Below are 13,725 nucleotides of genomic sequence, written 5' to 3'. Positions count from 1 at the left end.
GTGTAACTCTTGCTGGGCAAAACCAAGGACTGTTCTTACAATGCAAACCATGCACTTTTACATCATATCCACCTAAAGAGCTACCAAAGGCATGTGATGGAAGAACTTTTCCCATTTCTTACGTACCACAGTACGTCTCTTAACCATAAGCTGCACCTATAAATCAATAGCATGTAATTCCAGTGGCTTGTGCCAGAGGTTAAAGATTAGAACAGCTAGTAAAAACCTTAGAAAATGATAATGGTACATTTCACCAGCATACAAATTCTCTCAGTAAACAACAGCAAGTGCTTCAAGAGAAAATCTAAAGGAATAAGGAATCCCTCTCATTCATTTCCTGTAGGACATAGGTCCATAATTATTTCAGCCGAAATTTCAAACCTATTTTCACATCATGCAATGCATTTGTGTTTATGTCTGCAAAAAGTACTTTTCAGGAAGACATCTATTTATAAGTAGTTCAAGTATGATCTTCAATAAATCCAATTAATAGAGTTTGAAAGGGCACTTTGTTCTCAATATACTTACTACCATAGCAGTATCTTTGAAAAGACAAGATCCATCACTGCTGACACAACAATCTTATAAAATAAATACTATGGCAGAGGCATGGAAGATCTGTAGGCATCTCAAAAACACCCTTAGAGTTCAGTGCAGATGTTGTCAGTGTTTATACTTTTTAAACCACTAGGATATAAACACCTCACTATAAACACCACTGAAGTTTTGCTTTTTTCCCCTTCATTTTTTGTATGTTTATTTTAGTGTTAAAAATGTTAACTTCCATAATAAGGAAAATAGCAGCAGATGTTTAAGCTAAACAAAGACTGCTATAGTAGAGTGTATTCTTTAAGCTGTTCTTTTGCTTTTGAACTACTAAAGGAAAGATCTGTTCAAATAACAATTAATGGGGAAGAGGGTTGGAAAAAAGGGGCTGGAAAGAATGATCCATAAATATTAGGCATAATTTTAATGAATTGAACTAGTGAGCCAAAACTACAGTTTTTCTGCCTTAATCAACCAAACACTCAGAAACATGCACATAAGTAGAATTTTATGCCAAACTTTGTGGCCTCCAACAGAAGCTGTCATTTGTTTACGAACAAAGCACTGGTTACTACAGCGAGCAACGACAAAGTTGAAGGATACTGCAAGTTGTCTTTCTTTAACCAGCCCTGCTGATGTAAAGAAGAAAGCATGGGATAGGAAAAGGATTGAAAATTCAACTAATCTCACACTACCCCAGCTCTGAATTATTCAGTACTGGAGGGCAAGCTCAACCTTCTGTAAAAAGCCTTCTTCAAGCAAACATCTTTGTTATTTGTATAGGAAAGAAAAAGAAAGGAAGGAAAAGAATGAAACAGATATGTACAGTTCTCCACACTTCTCACAGGAAGGAAATGTGGCCATTCTGATTCAATGGTCAAAAAGATGGTATTTTCCAAATGAGGTTCAGCTCCCCGTCTTATTTCTTTTTCTAAATGTAGGAATAGATAGCTCCTATTCCTATGTGTACTACTTATTGTTTCCTCCCTGACAACTACAGCAAGTTTATTTTCCAAATGAACATGGAAAATGTTCCTGCTGAATCAGAAAAAAAGATTTCTGCAAGGCTTGTGTGTGGCTACAGCAAAAACAGTTCTACTGCCAAGCCGAATTAGCTCAGTGGTGCCTTTCTTTCCAGTCAAAGCCAAGCCATAACCACTTCTTCAAACTGCACGTAGATAAAACTCCACTAAGATTAAGAAACTGATTTTACCCTATTACCTCAGGCAACTTCAAAACAAGGCTATTAATGCTTACAAAATGAAGAGCAAATGCCAACCTACATTAGCCGAAGACGACATAAGTAAAACTCAGAGTCCAGCAAAGAGAAAAAAAAAATTACGTTTTCCAGCTAGTTGTGTAATTCTTTCCACAGGGGACTGGAGCGTGGGGTGGTTCTTGGGAAAGGAGGGGTGTGCACGGTGGAGGAGGGGGAGGCATCGCGCAGCCAGGGCTTTCTCTGAGCTGTGCAGGAAATGAGAAGTCAAACAATGGGCCGCTCTGTGCTCCGTACGCTGCGCCTCGGCAAGCCCCATGGCTGCGCACTGAGGCTCCTCATTGTTCGGCACCTCGCTGCTGCACCGACACGAAATGAGTCCAAGGCGCACTGTCTAAAAGCGTCTCTCATGTCTAAAAGTGGCAGTGCCCGACTGCTGGGTTGGATCACAAAGAGAAATGTGAATTAACACTTGCACCCATGTTACAAACTATTTCCTTCACAGCAGCAGAAATTACGAACAAAAACTCTACCTGGCAGTCACAAAAGCAGCACGGTCCTTTAAACTAACCTAACTAACGTGAGCTTTAAGAAAGAGAAAGAAAAGAAGAAAGAACACTAGAAATATTCTTTGTAAAACAAACAAACAAAACAGAAAAATTATGTGGGAAAAAAATCCTGCCTTAAACAGAGCCTTAGCAACAACACAGACTGCAAGGTATCTTACAACCAACAGCACCGATCTCCTTTCGGGAGGAACATTTCATGCTTAGAAACAACAGAAAGCACACCCGACAAGAGACGCTTTGTGAAACGAAAGCATTACCTTCATAGCACAGAATGCCAATATTGTTGTTCATCTTGTCCAAGTATTGGTAGTTCAACAGGTCCATCTTCATAAATAGCATTTATCGGGCTAGCAAAAAAGACCAGCTTGTTTGCTTTCGCCCAGGTTCAGGGAGAAGTAAGCCAGGCAAATGGTGCCGAGTATGCTCCCGGCTCCCTAAACTTCACTAGCACAAGGCCCAGCCTTCAGCTAATCAAAACAAAGTATATTAAAGGAAAGTTGGAGGGATTAAAACACACACGCTCCCTTCCAAACTTCTGCAAACTACAAGTATATTGTGTCCTTCAGTACAAAGAAGACTGTCTGAAAACTTTTCAAGTCTTTTTCCAAATTAAAAAAAAAAAGGGGGTGGGGGGAGGGGGGAAGAAAGAAAACAGAAACGAGGGAAATTTCCTAGGACAAAGACACACTAGTTCTCCTCACAGCCCGCTGCAAGTTAACTGCACTGACATGCAGGCTATGCTTGGTATGACTCGTATGTAAACCAGCTTCCTCTCTCTATCAGGCGGGGAGGACTGAGCATGCTCAGTGAATCCCTGGAACTCTTCAAATGTCAGGGATATTTTCTGCACAAGATCAGGCTCTAAATGCACTAAGTGTTTGAAAGAAAGAGAAGGAGGAGGTGGAGAGCCTGCACAGAAGGGGCCTGTGCAGAAGGGGCCATGTCGGAGCGGCTCCTGACAGGAAGCAGCGCGGCTGCTGCGAGCGGTGCGGGGCGCGCGGCGTCGGAGCGCGGGGAGCAGAGGCCTCAGCGCGGGCAGGGCCCCGGCCGGCTGCTCAGCAACACGACTGCGTTAAATCAACCCTGCAAAAGGCGTTGTTTCTCTTAAACCTTTACTTAATTTCCCAGCACAGCCTCGGACATGGCCTGGTATTGCTGCAGCGAAAATAACGCCATTTGCCAGGGGCAGAAGAGAACAGCTGCTCTGTTACGATACAGACGACTGCAGCCAAGGGACCCAGACCCAGCAGGTATACCTGTCTGCATGCACACCCTGCCATGATTCAATCACACCGTTACGTGTGATTTCTTTAAGGAATATTAGCAGTTAAAAATTTCAGGGTTCTGGATTTTTAACAATTGCCACAGCTCCACTTTACGTGACACAAATAATGGAGATTTTTACAGCAGCTGCTGTCATCCCAGGATGTGGTCTGCCCTTCTGCAGCTCAAACCTTGATCATAAAGGCTCCAGCCGCTTCTACAGATGTGTGTGACTCATCAGGAGAGGGCAGGACATCTGTACGCATGTAAGCATGTGCTAACCTAATGGGCATCAGCCTGCACTTCCTGTGGCTGATCAACACCTGAAGTCTGATCTGGCAGAAAAAGATAAATAAATACTGAGGAAGTTTGGTCTAAGACAAACAACAAAAGCTAATGGAGTCCTAATCTTGCCGCTGCCTCTCTCTCCTCTTTGGCTTGGACCATAATTCTTCCCTGCCTTCCTGGGAAAGAGAATTTTAATGGTACACAAAGGAGCATGCACTCACTGAGAATCAATAACACACTTTCATTTCCACCTTAGGAATTTCTCCACTTTGTTAGACAAGGGGAAGACAGTACTTTGCAGAAGCACTCGTGGAATGACATTTTGTCAAAGCATGTTGAAAACTGCCGCTTTAAAATGTTCTGGATATTTCAATGAGACTAGGTAATTTAGGTAAAGTTATACTAATAAAAAGGAGTAAGAAATTTATCTCCAAGGAAGATTTTCGAGAAGTTAAAGTTTCTTCTTTAAAAATCAAAAGGTAGTCATGTGCATTACCTATATGCGTCATTTGAAAGATAATGTCCACTGAACAACAATGAATTTAATACAGAAAGAAACAAACTACCTGAAAAGAACCATTACCAGGAAAATGAAGGTCTAGAAGTCTCTTATTTATTATTTATATGCAAAAAGGGCCCTCTCCTTACTAGAAGCCTTATTAATCTTTAAGACTTTAATATGGTACAAAGACTTAATGGTTAAATGACAATATATTTCTCAGATAGTACCTAATAAAAAAGTTGTTTTGTTTTGTTTTTCCTCACAGGATTCATTACTGCTAAAGTTGCAATCACTCATCTCCAGACTGAAGTAGTACCTGGTATTTTCTAGAAATGTTTTTAATAGAAGAAAATTATGATTTTCAAGCATGGGGACCAGAAGTTTTAAGTAGCAGATCATGTTGTCCATATGCAAAATTCAAAGCTACTATACATCAGTTTTACAGATTGAAACTACCACTTAATAAAGGCATCAAGAAAAGTGTTAGCCCTTTATAGTGCAAACCGAGATAAAAATCCGTACCTAGAACTCAACAAAAAGAGGCAAGTTTCTTCAGCATGAAATGCAAGTTATGTAGATATGCCAAAGCTTTCGGGGAAAATATTTGTAATATATGAAGTTTTTAATAAACAGAGCATCCCTGAATTTACATTACTACAACATATTTTATGGATCCTTAGGAGAGATAAGAAGAGGCAAGCCTTGAATTTTTCCAGTTTAAAGTACTTAAATTTTTACGAGCAGTGCAGGAGACGAGGAAGAAAAAAAGTAATATTCTAAACTTCTTTGGAGTAGTGGTCTACTCAGCAGGGCTTGCAAATAATGTGTTAGCTATACAACAACATTATAGCTCCACGTCCAATATAAATTCCCCTCTACATGCAAAGATACATTTGTCTTCAAATTGTTTGGAAAAGAAGTATTGGGTATTGTCTACAAATCACTCATTCCTCAGTATTGTTGTCCACACACTAATAAAGAAGTTGTCCTCATTAGACCAGTAGTCACAGCTCTACTGGTTTTTAGACAATGGTGGTCATTTTATTATATGAATGACTTCAGTATACACTATGATTAACACTTGTGAAATGTTGCAGAATGAACTTAGATGCTGCGTGTTAAATAACAACAACCTGTTACCTGGAAGCTTTATCAATACCTCAAGTAAAATATCAATACTGAAAGTAGAGGAATGCCTGGTTAAAGAATAGAAAAGAAAAATTATCAGTGTAAACATATCTCAAGCATTCCAAAGCCCAAATCCACTCATATGAAATGAGTTTTCTTTGAAAGAAAACTTTCAAAAGCTCAACAACCAGAAGACATTAACTTTTAAATAGCGATAGTTTTCCTGTAAAGTACGCAGTCTGCTCTTGAAAGCACAGAACTACCAACTGCTTTATCCAAACTGCTGTTCATCAAACTCTTCACCAGTTTGAGACCTTCCACTGAACTGAAAACAATCACTGCATCAGCAGATTAGATGCAACATACATAGAAAAACAAGCTCTTAACATCACCCCAGGACCTTTGTTAGTTCTTACCTGTTCTTCTGTACATTGATGGTTGCAAACGCAGTTATATGCTGTACTACCTCTGTTTTATATTAGCTAGAGTACTTCCCATAGCATTACACACACTTTTCTTTAGTAAGGCAGATAAATACCCAGATCTATATAGAAAATGTTTAATACACTGGAACTTTTGACACAACAGCATCCCCTAGAGGTAACTGAAAATCCACGTCTTTCTGAATCACTGGACTTCACATCAAAGTCCATTAAATTTGACTCTAATTAGCACACATAGCAGATGAGGTAGTTCAACTTCTTAGTGATCTTTGGATTCACTTTAATAGGAAAAGCAAATTCAGTCTTCACAGAATAATGTCTTACTGAAGTATTCTGAGACAAGGAAAGCAAAACAAAACAAAAAAAGCAGTTCTAAGAAGTAGGTAAATCACCATTGTCAAAACCAGGGGACTATATATGTACTTAGACATCTAGTGCCTACATTAAGGAAGGAGTCAAACTTGGAGTTTGACAAGATTTTTGTGTTGCTTTTCTACAATTCTCATGATAAAAAAAAAACTCCCTCTTAGACAATACAGTGGGATGTCTTCAAAAGTTGTGTGAAGCAAATGGTACTGTGGCCTCAACATCTACAGTCCATATGCTTTCTCTTGACTAGCTTATGTCTGGTCAGATGGACTGATGCACTTTAGTAGCTGAAGCACATCAGGAGCACTCTTGGTGAACCTCCTGCAGCTTCTTCTCATCTGAACAGAATCTCATTTATGGCCAAGACCACCCTGTGACAATGAAAGGAGGGCAGTTAGGAGATCCACTGTGAAAGCAAACACCTGACCCAGTAAGAACACTGGTGCCAATATACCCAGTGCGACTAGCCAAGAGCTGATGAGCAGAACAGAGTATTTGTCAGATTTAAAAAAATCTTGACAAACTTGTCTTTTCAAAGAGTTACAGTGCACGCTACCAATGTAGTACGTTACTGTATCAATTACTAGTTCCTAAATGCTGGTGGGACTCTTCCACTATAAAAACAAATAAACCTGGCTTATTTGAGCAATAATAGGAATTAAATTTAAAAAATAAATCCTTATACTTGTGTATTGTTTATCTGAATTTCTGTAGGAAATAATGGAAAAAAATCCTGGATATAATAAATAACATCATACAGAACTTTACAGGAAGAATTTACATGATTCTTACAGCTCTTAAACATATAGTTCTGCTTCAGAGCAAACTGTTTCAAATAAGGTACCACGGAGCGTTCTTTTCTACCTTCTTTCTGATGTCCTTAAGCCTGCCCAGTCCTCTACCTCTGTCCTTGCCTCACATATTCGTACTCTCTCCCAGAGTGAGTACTTTTCTCTCATGGAATCATAGAATGGCTCAGTTGGAAGGGACCTCAACAATCACCTAGTTCCAGCCCCCTGCCATAGGCAGGGATGCCACCCACTAGATCAGGTTGGCCAAGGCCCCTTCCAACCTGGTCTTGAACACCTCCAAGGATGGGGCATCTCAATCCTGCACTGCCTTAGGCAGTAGCACTGAAGGGCCTGCAAAAATGGAATTGGCGCAGTTCTACTGGTTTGGTCCACAATCTGCACCACACACCATCTTTCACTGGGAAAATGTATGGCACTGGCTGAGAGTCAACACTGTAGAAGAAAGATCTGCAATCCACTCACTTGGATTTGACTCAAATTTCATTCTTGATGATCATCAGCACAAAGGAGCTATTTCAACAGTGATCAGTTTTGCAACTAAGAAAAAATACCGTCTTTATAGAGGTGTAACACACTGATGTCAAACACCTTACAGTATTAGCCCATATAACTCCCATTTCTGAATGGACAGAAATATGTTACAGCTCCTGAGGTCTGGCAGGTGTTTATGATCTATGATCTAGCTGGTACATCAATATCCTTAATGAAGGAGGCAGAGGAGTACTTCAGATACAGGTTTTACCTTTTACTTCAACCAAAAAAAGAGCTAATTTTAGTTAGCAGCTGCTAGGTGGCGATGTGCCTGAAGGAAAAATACTGCTTATCCTTTTCCTGATACTCAACTGCAAAGTTGCTGTACTTACTACCTGCTTTTTTTTTTTTTAATTTCAGTTGGAATACATTTCACAGAAAAAAATAAAATATAAAAACTTATCATTTGAGCAAGATGAAGCTGTTTGCTTTTAAATACACTCAGATATGATAAGGAAATATAGTTAACATGTATGAAACACTCAGGAAATTGAGAGATACATGATAAGGAAAATGATGTTTAATGTTTCCCACAAGTGGTCATCTCCTATCCCAGACTAAACTCACCCCACTGTTGTACCATTGACCTAAGTAAAGAAAAAGAGGATAAAAGACAGGGGGGTAAACACAGGCAGATGACAACGTTTTTTGTTGAACACTGAGTAGGAGGAACATGCAAAACACACATTCTGCATAACCTTCTAAAACTCAGTAACTGTACCACAATTGTGGAAAACTGCAGGGCAGTGGAGGCAGTGAGCCAGGCGATCACTTCCATGTTCCACAAGGTGAAATACAAAGGAGAAGAGCATTTGCCAGCACCTGATTCATCTTGACTTAATTCTTTGACTGTTTGCTCAAACAGAACAGCAGGCAATGGAGATCAGATTTACCAAAAATATTATTCGTTTCACGGTAATACCTTGCAATTTACAATTCTTTGGTGTTTTTTTATTCTCTTAAGCTGGGTTAGAAACAGTTAAAAAACGCAGCTACAATATGTAACGGATAAATCTTGTTTATCTAGGTTGAAAAATTGTTATTTGCTGATTAAAATCTTGATATTCTTTCTTGTTATTTGCATGCTATTTTGAATTTCTGAAGGGTTAATGATAATCAGAAACAGAATTTATCTTGAGCTACAAGAATCTCATACACCATCATGGCCTCTAGATGCACACAGTGACGTGTCACCATGTTCTAAAAGCTGAATATAAAGTGATGAGGAGGAAAACAAACAAACAGAAGAAAACCTGAAAAGAGCGCATTAAAGAAAAAAGCTAATCAGCTTGATGGGAACAGCTCATGCATCTGAAACACTTTTTACTTAGAAAAGTTAGGAGCCAGACCACGTTTAGAGGCTAGATTTCAAAATTACTGTGCGTATCCCTCATCTTTGGGAAGAAGCAAATCCAGTTTCCAGAAACCACTAATTACAGGGTTTAGAATAAAGCAAAGGGCTCTAAGATTGCTAAAGTCTTTGAAAAGATTTCCCCTTTATTGCTAGCTTGGCGAGACATCAGATATACTCACAGAGCCTAACTCGACTTACATGTCAACGTATGTAAATCTGCTTAAGTGTGTGCAGTTGACCTTGTTTGCACAGACTGAATATATTATAGGCAGCACAGGTAACAATCTTATGAATTAGGTTTAAAAATGAATTCCAGTGCTATCTTACAGACGACTGTGTAGCACAATCAGCTATAACTTTTGTCACAGAAGAAATTAATTTTGTCTTTTGAACATCAAAGTAATTACTTATCCTTGACATTCGGATGAAAATGTTAATAAGCATTTATTACAGGATCCAACTATATAACTTGCAAGGTATTACTTCATTAAGTGAAAAAGAAATTTCATTCAAATTTTAAGACCATTCTTTTCCAATTGAGGGTCTTGTTCTCTATGATTAAAAAAAGTATTTGATCTTAATAGATCATTCTACCATCCTAAACAAACAAACAAGCAAGCAAAGAAATAAACAAACCAAATTAAAAAAAAAAAAAAATACACTCACTTATCCCAAAATGTAGCGTTCTCAAAAACAGACCAACAACGCAGGGAACAGTACCTTTTCTCGAGATGCTGGCGATCTGTTGTCCTCTGCATCAAGCAGAAGAAAACAAGAAATAAGAAGCACCACATACTAGCTATCGGTGTTGCACTTATATTATTCAAAATAGTAATACAAGGAAGAATATGTTTTAATATGTTTGTGTGCAACATACACTCACATCCATATGCATGTGTATAGCATTATGTATCATACATGTAGAATGTCAAAAAAAATCCTTCATTCCTCTAGCTACTAGGGAGAATGCCCATGTTGTCTGTAAGTACAACTTCACAGGACTCTGAAGTAATGAAATAACACTCCCAACAAACCTTTTTAAGAGAAAACCTTTTAGAAGTAGTCAGCCCTCCCTGTTTCAAAATATTTTTATAAGTTTCAAAAGTTCATGGTCTCAGAGCCTTTTCTAGCACTGACAATGAATGATGTGACATTTACGAGGGAGCTGAAAAAAAGCTGACTTTTTCCAATGGATCAAAATTATCATTTCCAGTACTTCAGGTACACAAGATGAGACATTTTCCCTTCCAGAAAGTCCATTTTCAGTCTCAAAATCAGATGTAGATATTGCTGAAAGCTCTCTGTTTTCCAGTGGAGCTAGTTTTTCTTACTTGATTTTTGCTTTCCCCCTCACCTCTAAAAAAAATGGCAACAAGAGGTTTTAAATAAAATCTTTCACATTTTAAACAAAAGATACTTGTTTTTATTATTTGTTATTAATTTCCAGATCTCTGACAAAACAGCAAAGTATTGGGAATTTGTATGCATCTCATATTGTTTCCTCTCTGCACATCTGACACCAGCCCCATCACACCGGGGTCACACCTACCACTCACCAGTTTAATAGCAGAGACTACAGTACAGCAGGGAAAGTAACAACATGAGGCTTCCAAACTGCCATGCTAAAAACTGCACTTTAAAACCAAATGTTAGCATTTGATTTACCACAAAGAAGTCCACATTTCCCTTTGATGAATCCGGCCCACGGCAAAAATTTTACTCAACAGTCCGTGGGGCTACAGACAAATGCTGCTGTCGTTTGAGAGTGAAGGCTATCAGAGCACAACTCTTTGACTTGGTTTTGTCACTTGCTTGTCTTCAATGCAGTTGTCAAGGAAAACACGCATTGTACAGCCATATGTCCTGCCACTCTCCTTACCCCAAACTTGGAAATGGTGGGCAAGTGTCAATGATACTTCAAAGAGAGCTATAGTCCTCGCAGATAACTGTGCTCCTGTCCTTCCTGTGAAAACAGTGGCAGGGAGAGAAGACTGACCACAGTTATGTCACCACTCTGGGAAAAGCCACAACTCAACTGTTGTCCCTTCTGGAGTGCTGGCAGGAAGAAGCAAGCTAGCCCTGACTACGGAGGAGGGAAAACAGAGGTAGGGAATAAAGGATAAAAACTACCAAATTTGTAACAGCGAATATGGGCACAGGTCAGGTAACCTTGTGCATGACAGCAGGACCTGGTCAGTGTTTGCCTGTCACCACACCAAGGCGCCACTGACAGATGCAAAGTTGAAACTAATACTTTATTCTAATTCCACTTTCCTTCAAAAAAAAGTGCTTTTAAACTGTAGAAACCCTTTCCCCTTTTCACTACCATAGGGTTATGTTTCAGTGACGCTACTTCGTACTCTTCCCACAAAACTGCAGGAACCCCTTCACTTCCTGAAATTCAGTGCTTCCCAAACAAGAAAAATATTCCCAGATGTCCACAAAATTTCCTCAGCCTTTTAAAGCGTTTCCCATCTTACCATCCCTTGTCCCTCATCTCAAAGCTTCTGTCTTTCCTTCCAACTATCCCAAACACCCTTTCTCAGGACACATTCTGCAGCTGCCCCAAATTCCCCCCGCACTTTAGGACCCACAACTATAGGAACAGAGACTCAGGATACACAGCATTTACTTCTATTAACCTGGTAATACAACATCTTCTTCCCAAAGTGCTAGAAAAAGGCAGAGTCATTCTGGGTATAATGGCATCTACATACACACTCCTTCTAGGGTTTTACTCTCAGAGGGTAAAAACGACATACTTTTGTAACAGGACTGGTGGCTGAAGAGGATGAGGTCCTAACAGTCCTAGCATCTTCTGACAGACTGTAAAGAAAATTCCCCTCGAGATAGATCCCAACTCCCACGCAAGAAAAAAACAGCTGTAGAAGATGAGCGGAGGGTAGCAGACTGTCAGCTAAGCCAATCTAGCTCTCGCACATTTCTCGCTTGATGGACTGAGTATCACAATGTACACTTTTGGTTTTGGTATCATGAACCCCAAATTACTTCCTGTTATTACTGCTGCTATTCAATTCACTCAGCGCTCACCCATTAGGCTGCTGGTGTGTAGGTCACTCCTGTAATCTGCTATGGTCAACCAAACCTGTTTTTATACAGCTTATCCTACAGAAATAAGCCCAGCGTAACCTCTTAGGGATTTAAAAAACACAGGCACAAACCGTGCTTATCAAAAATTTGTGTTGACATGTACCTTGAGGGCCAGGTGAAAGATGAAATAAAATAAATAAAATAAAATAAAATAAAATAAGGCAGCTCCAGGTCAACAGCACATAAAAATACAGTATATCACTTCAGCATGCACAGTGTTACTCAGAGAGCAAACTTTCTTCACTGTTGTTGAAAGCTCAGCTTGTGATTGTGAGAATCAAAACCACTAGCCTAATGGAGACTGACATCTACAAAAATATAATGAGAAGTTGCATAAATCTGAGTTGCTTTTAAACTGCTGCCTAAATATATCTAGATTAACATAATAGAGATCATCAGTCTGGGTTGACTACATTTTAGACAGCCTTGGTACAAAGCATTCTTTGTATATACTGAATCTCCCCCGGCCGGAGAAGTTTGTAATACCTGAATGTTATCATTCTCCTTCCTTTTTATGCATATTACTCATATAAAAGAGGATGCGTTTCTGAAACAAGCCTTTTCTTTCAGAGATGCAGAATATTAAATTTATTACCATCACAGTGTAGTTTGCATGTGCAAAGCTCATTAGTGTGCCTTAAAATTAAGTAACTGTATAGGCAAAAGCTAGCCTATTACTAATTTAACCACACATTTTTTCACACGTGGCCTATAAATCAGAAGATTATATATAAATATTGCATTCTTGAAGTTTATGTTGATTAGGACTAGTACCAGTGGCCTCCTTATTTTCCATAAAGCAATGAATAGATTGTACAAAGACAACAGTATCCATCTTGAATGAAAATATTATGTTAGTGCAACCATATTTATACAAATAGAATAGGCACTTATCTCAGGTCTCCATTCAGAAACTTAAGAAAAAAAAGAAACTTTAAGAAATACCAAGGAAACAATTGCAGTTAGCAGTTGGCAGAAGATTCATCTCTGCCCCAAACAAAACAAATTCATTTTTTTTCTAATTATGTCACACCAACCCTAAATGAGGAAACTCATACCACTGATGCTGCCATATTGAAAACCTTATTAGCCAAATTTAACTAAGAATATGAATGTATTAATTATAAGCTAGGTAATCACCATATGCTAGTGCAGAACTGGAATTGTCCAGATATCCACTGCACAGGATTTATTTTGCTCTGCCCTTTCACAGACCTAGAATTTGGCAGGACAGAAAGAACATTGTACTTAACTCTTCAGTTTAGCCTTCCACCCACAACATAAAATTATGGCTCACGCTTACTGTATCAAATTCCATTTGGGGACATGGTTAGAAACAAAAACAATCTGATCCCATTGTGAAATAAGGCAGTAGAAAATTACTAAGCTTTACAACAAGGCTAAACTATTGCTAACCATATTTCAGCAGAAATACCCTGTTAGTATGACACCACTCAATGCAGCAAGCATACATAGGAATACAATATGCAAATTAATTTACTATACCAAGTACTATTTGCCTACAAATGATTCTTTGAAAAAGGAAACACATAGAATCATAGAATATCCCAATTTGTAAGGGACCCACAACGA

The 13,725-nt window shown here is 38.9% G+C and overlaps 1 protein-coding gene across 3 annotated transcripts in view; it reads right to left on the bottom strand.

Moving 5' to 3' along the window:
* The window catches only part of VGLL4 (vestigial like family member 4), an 83,092-nt gene that overhangs the window by 43,907 nt on the left and 25,460 nt on the right, over positions 1-13,725 (bottom strand). Inside the window, exon 1 of one of the 3 annotated variants that reach the window (XM_035337599.1) lies at positions 2,589-3,109. The exons of 1 other annotated variant lie outside the window; for it this stretch is intronic. In XM_035337599.1, coding sequence (XP_035193490.1) covers positions 2,589-2,670 — 82 coding nt within the window. In that variant the 5' untranslated portion in view covers positions 2,671-3,109. Of the gene's footprint in view, positions 1-1,829; positions 1,852-2,588; positions 3,110-13,725 lie in introns of those variants that run through there. One more of the 3 variants, XM_035337602.1, reaches the window with a different exon arrangement.

This window comes from Oxyura jamaicensis, chromosome 12, assembly GCF_011077185.1.
Source record: "Oxyura jamaicensis isolate SHBP4307 breed ruddy duck chromosome 12, BPBGC_Ojam_1.0, whole genome shotgun sequence".
Lineage (NCBI taxonomy): Eukaryota > Metazoa > Chordata > Aves > Anseriformes > Anatidae > Oxyura > Oxyura jamaicensis.
The sequence above is the reverse complement of the archived record's forward strand: the minus strand, read 5'-3'. Positions and strand labels throughout refer to the sequence as shown.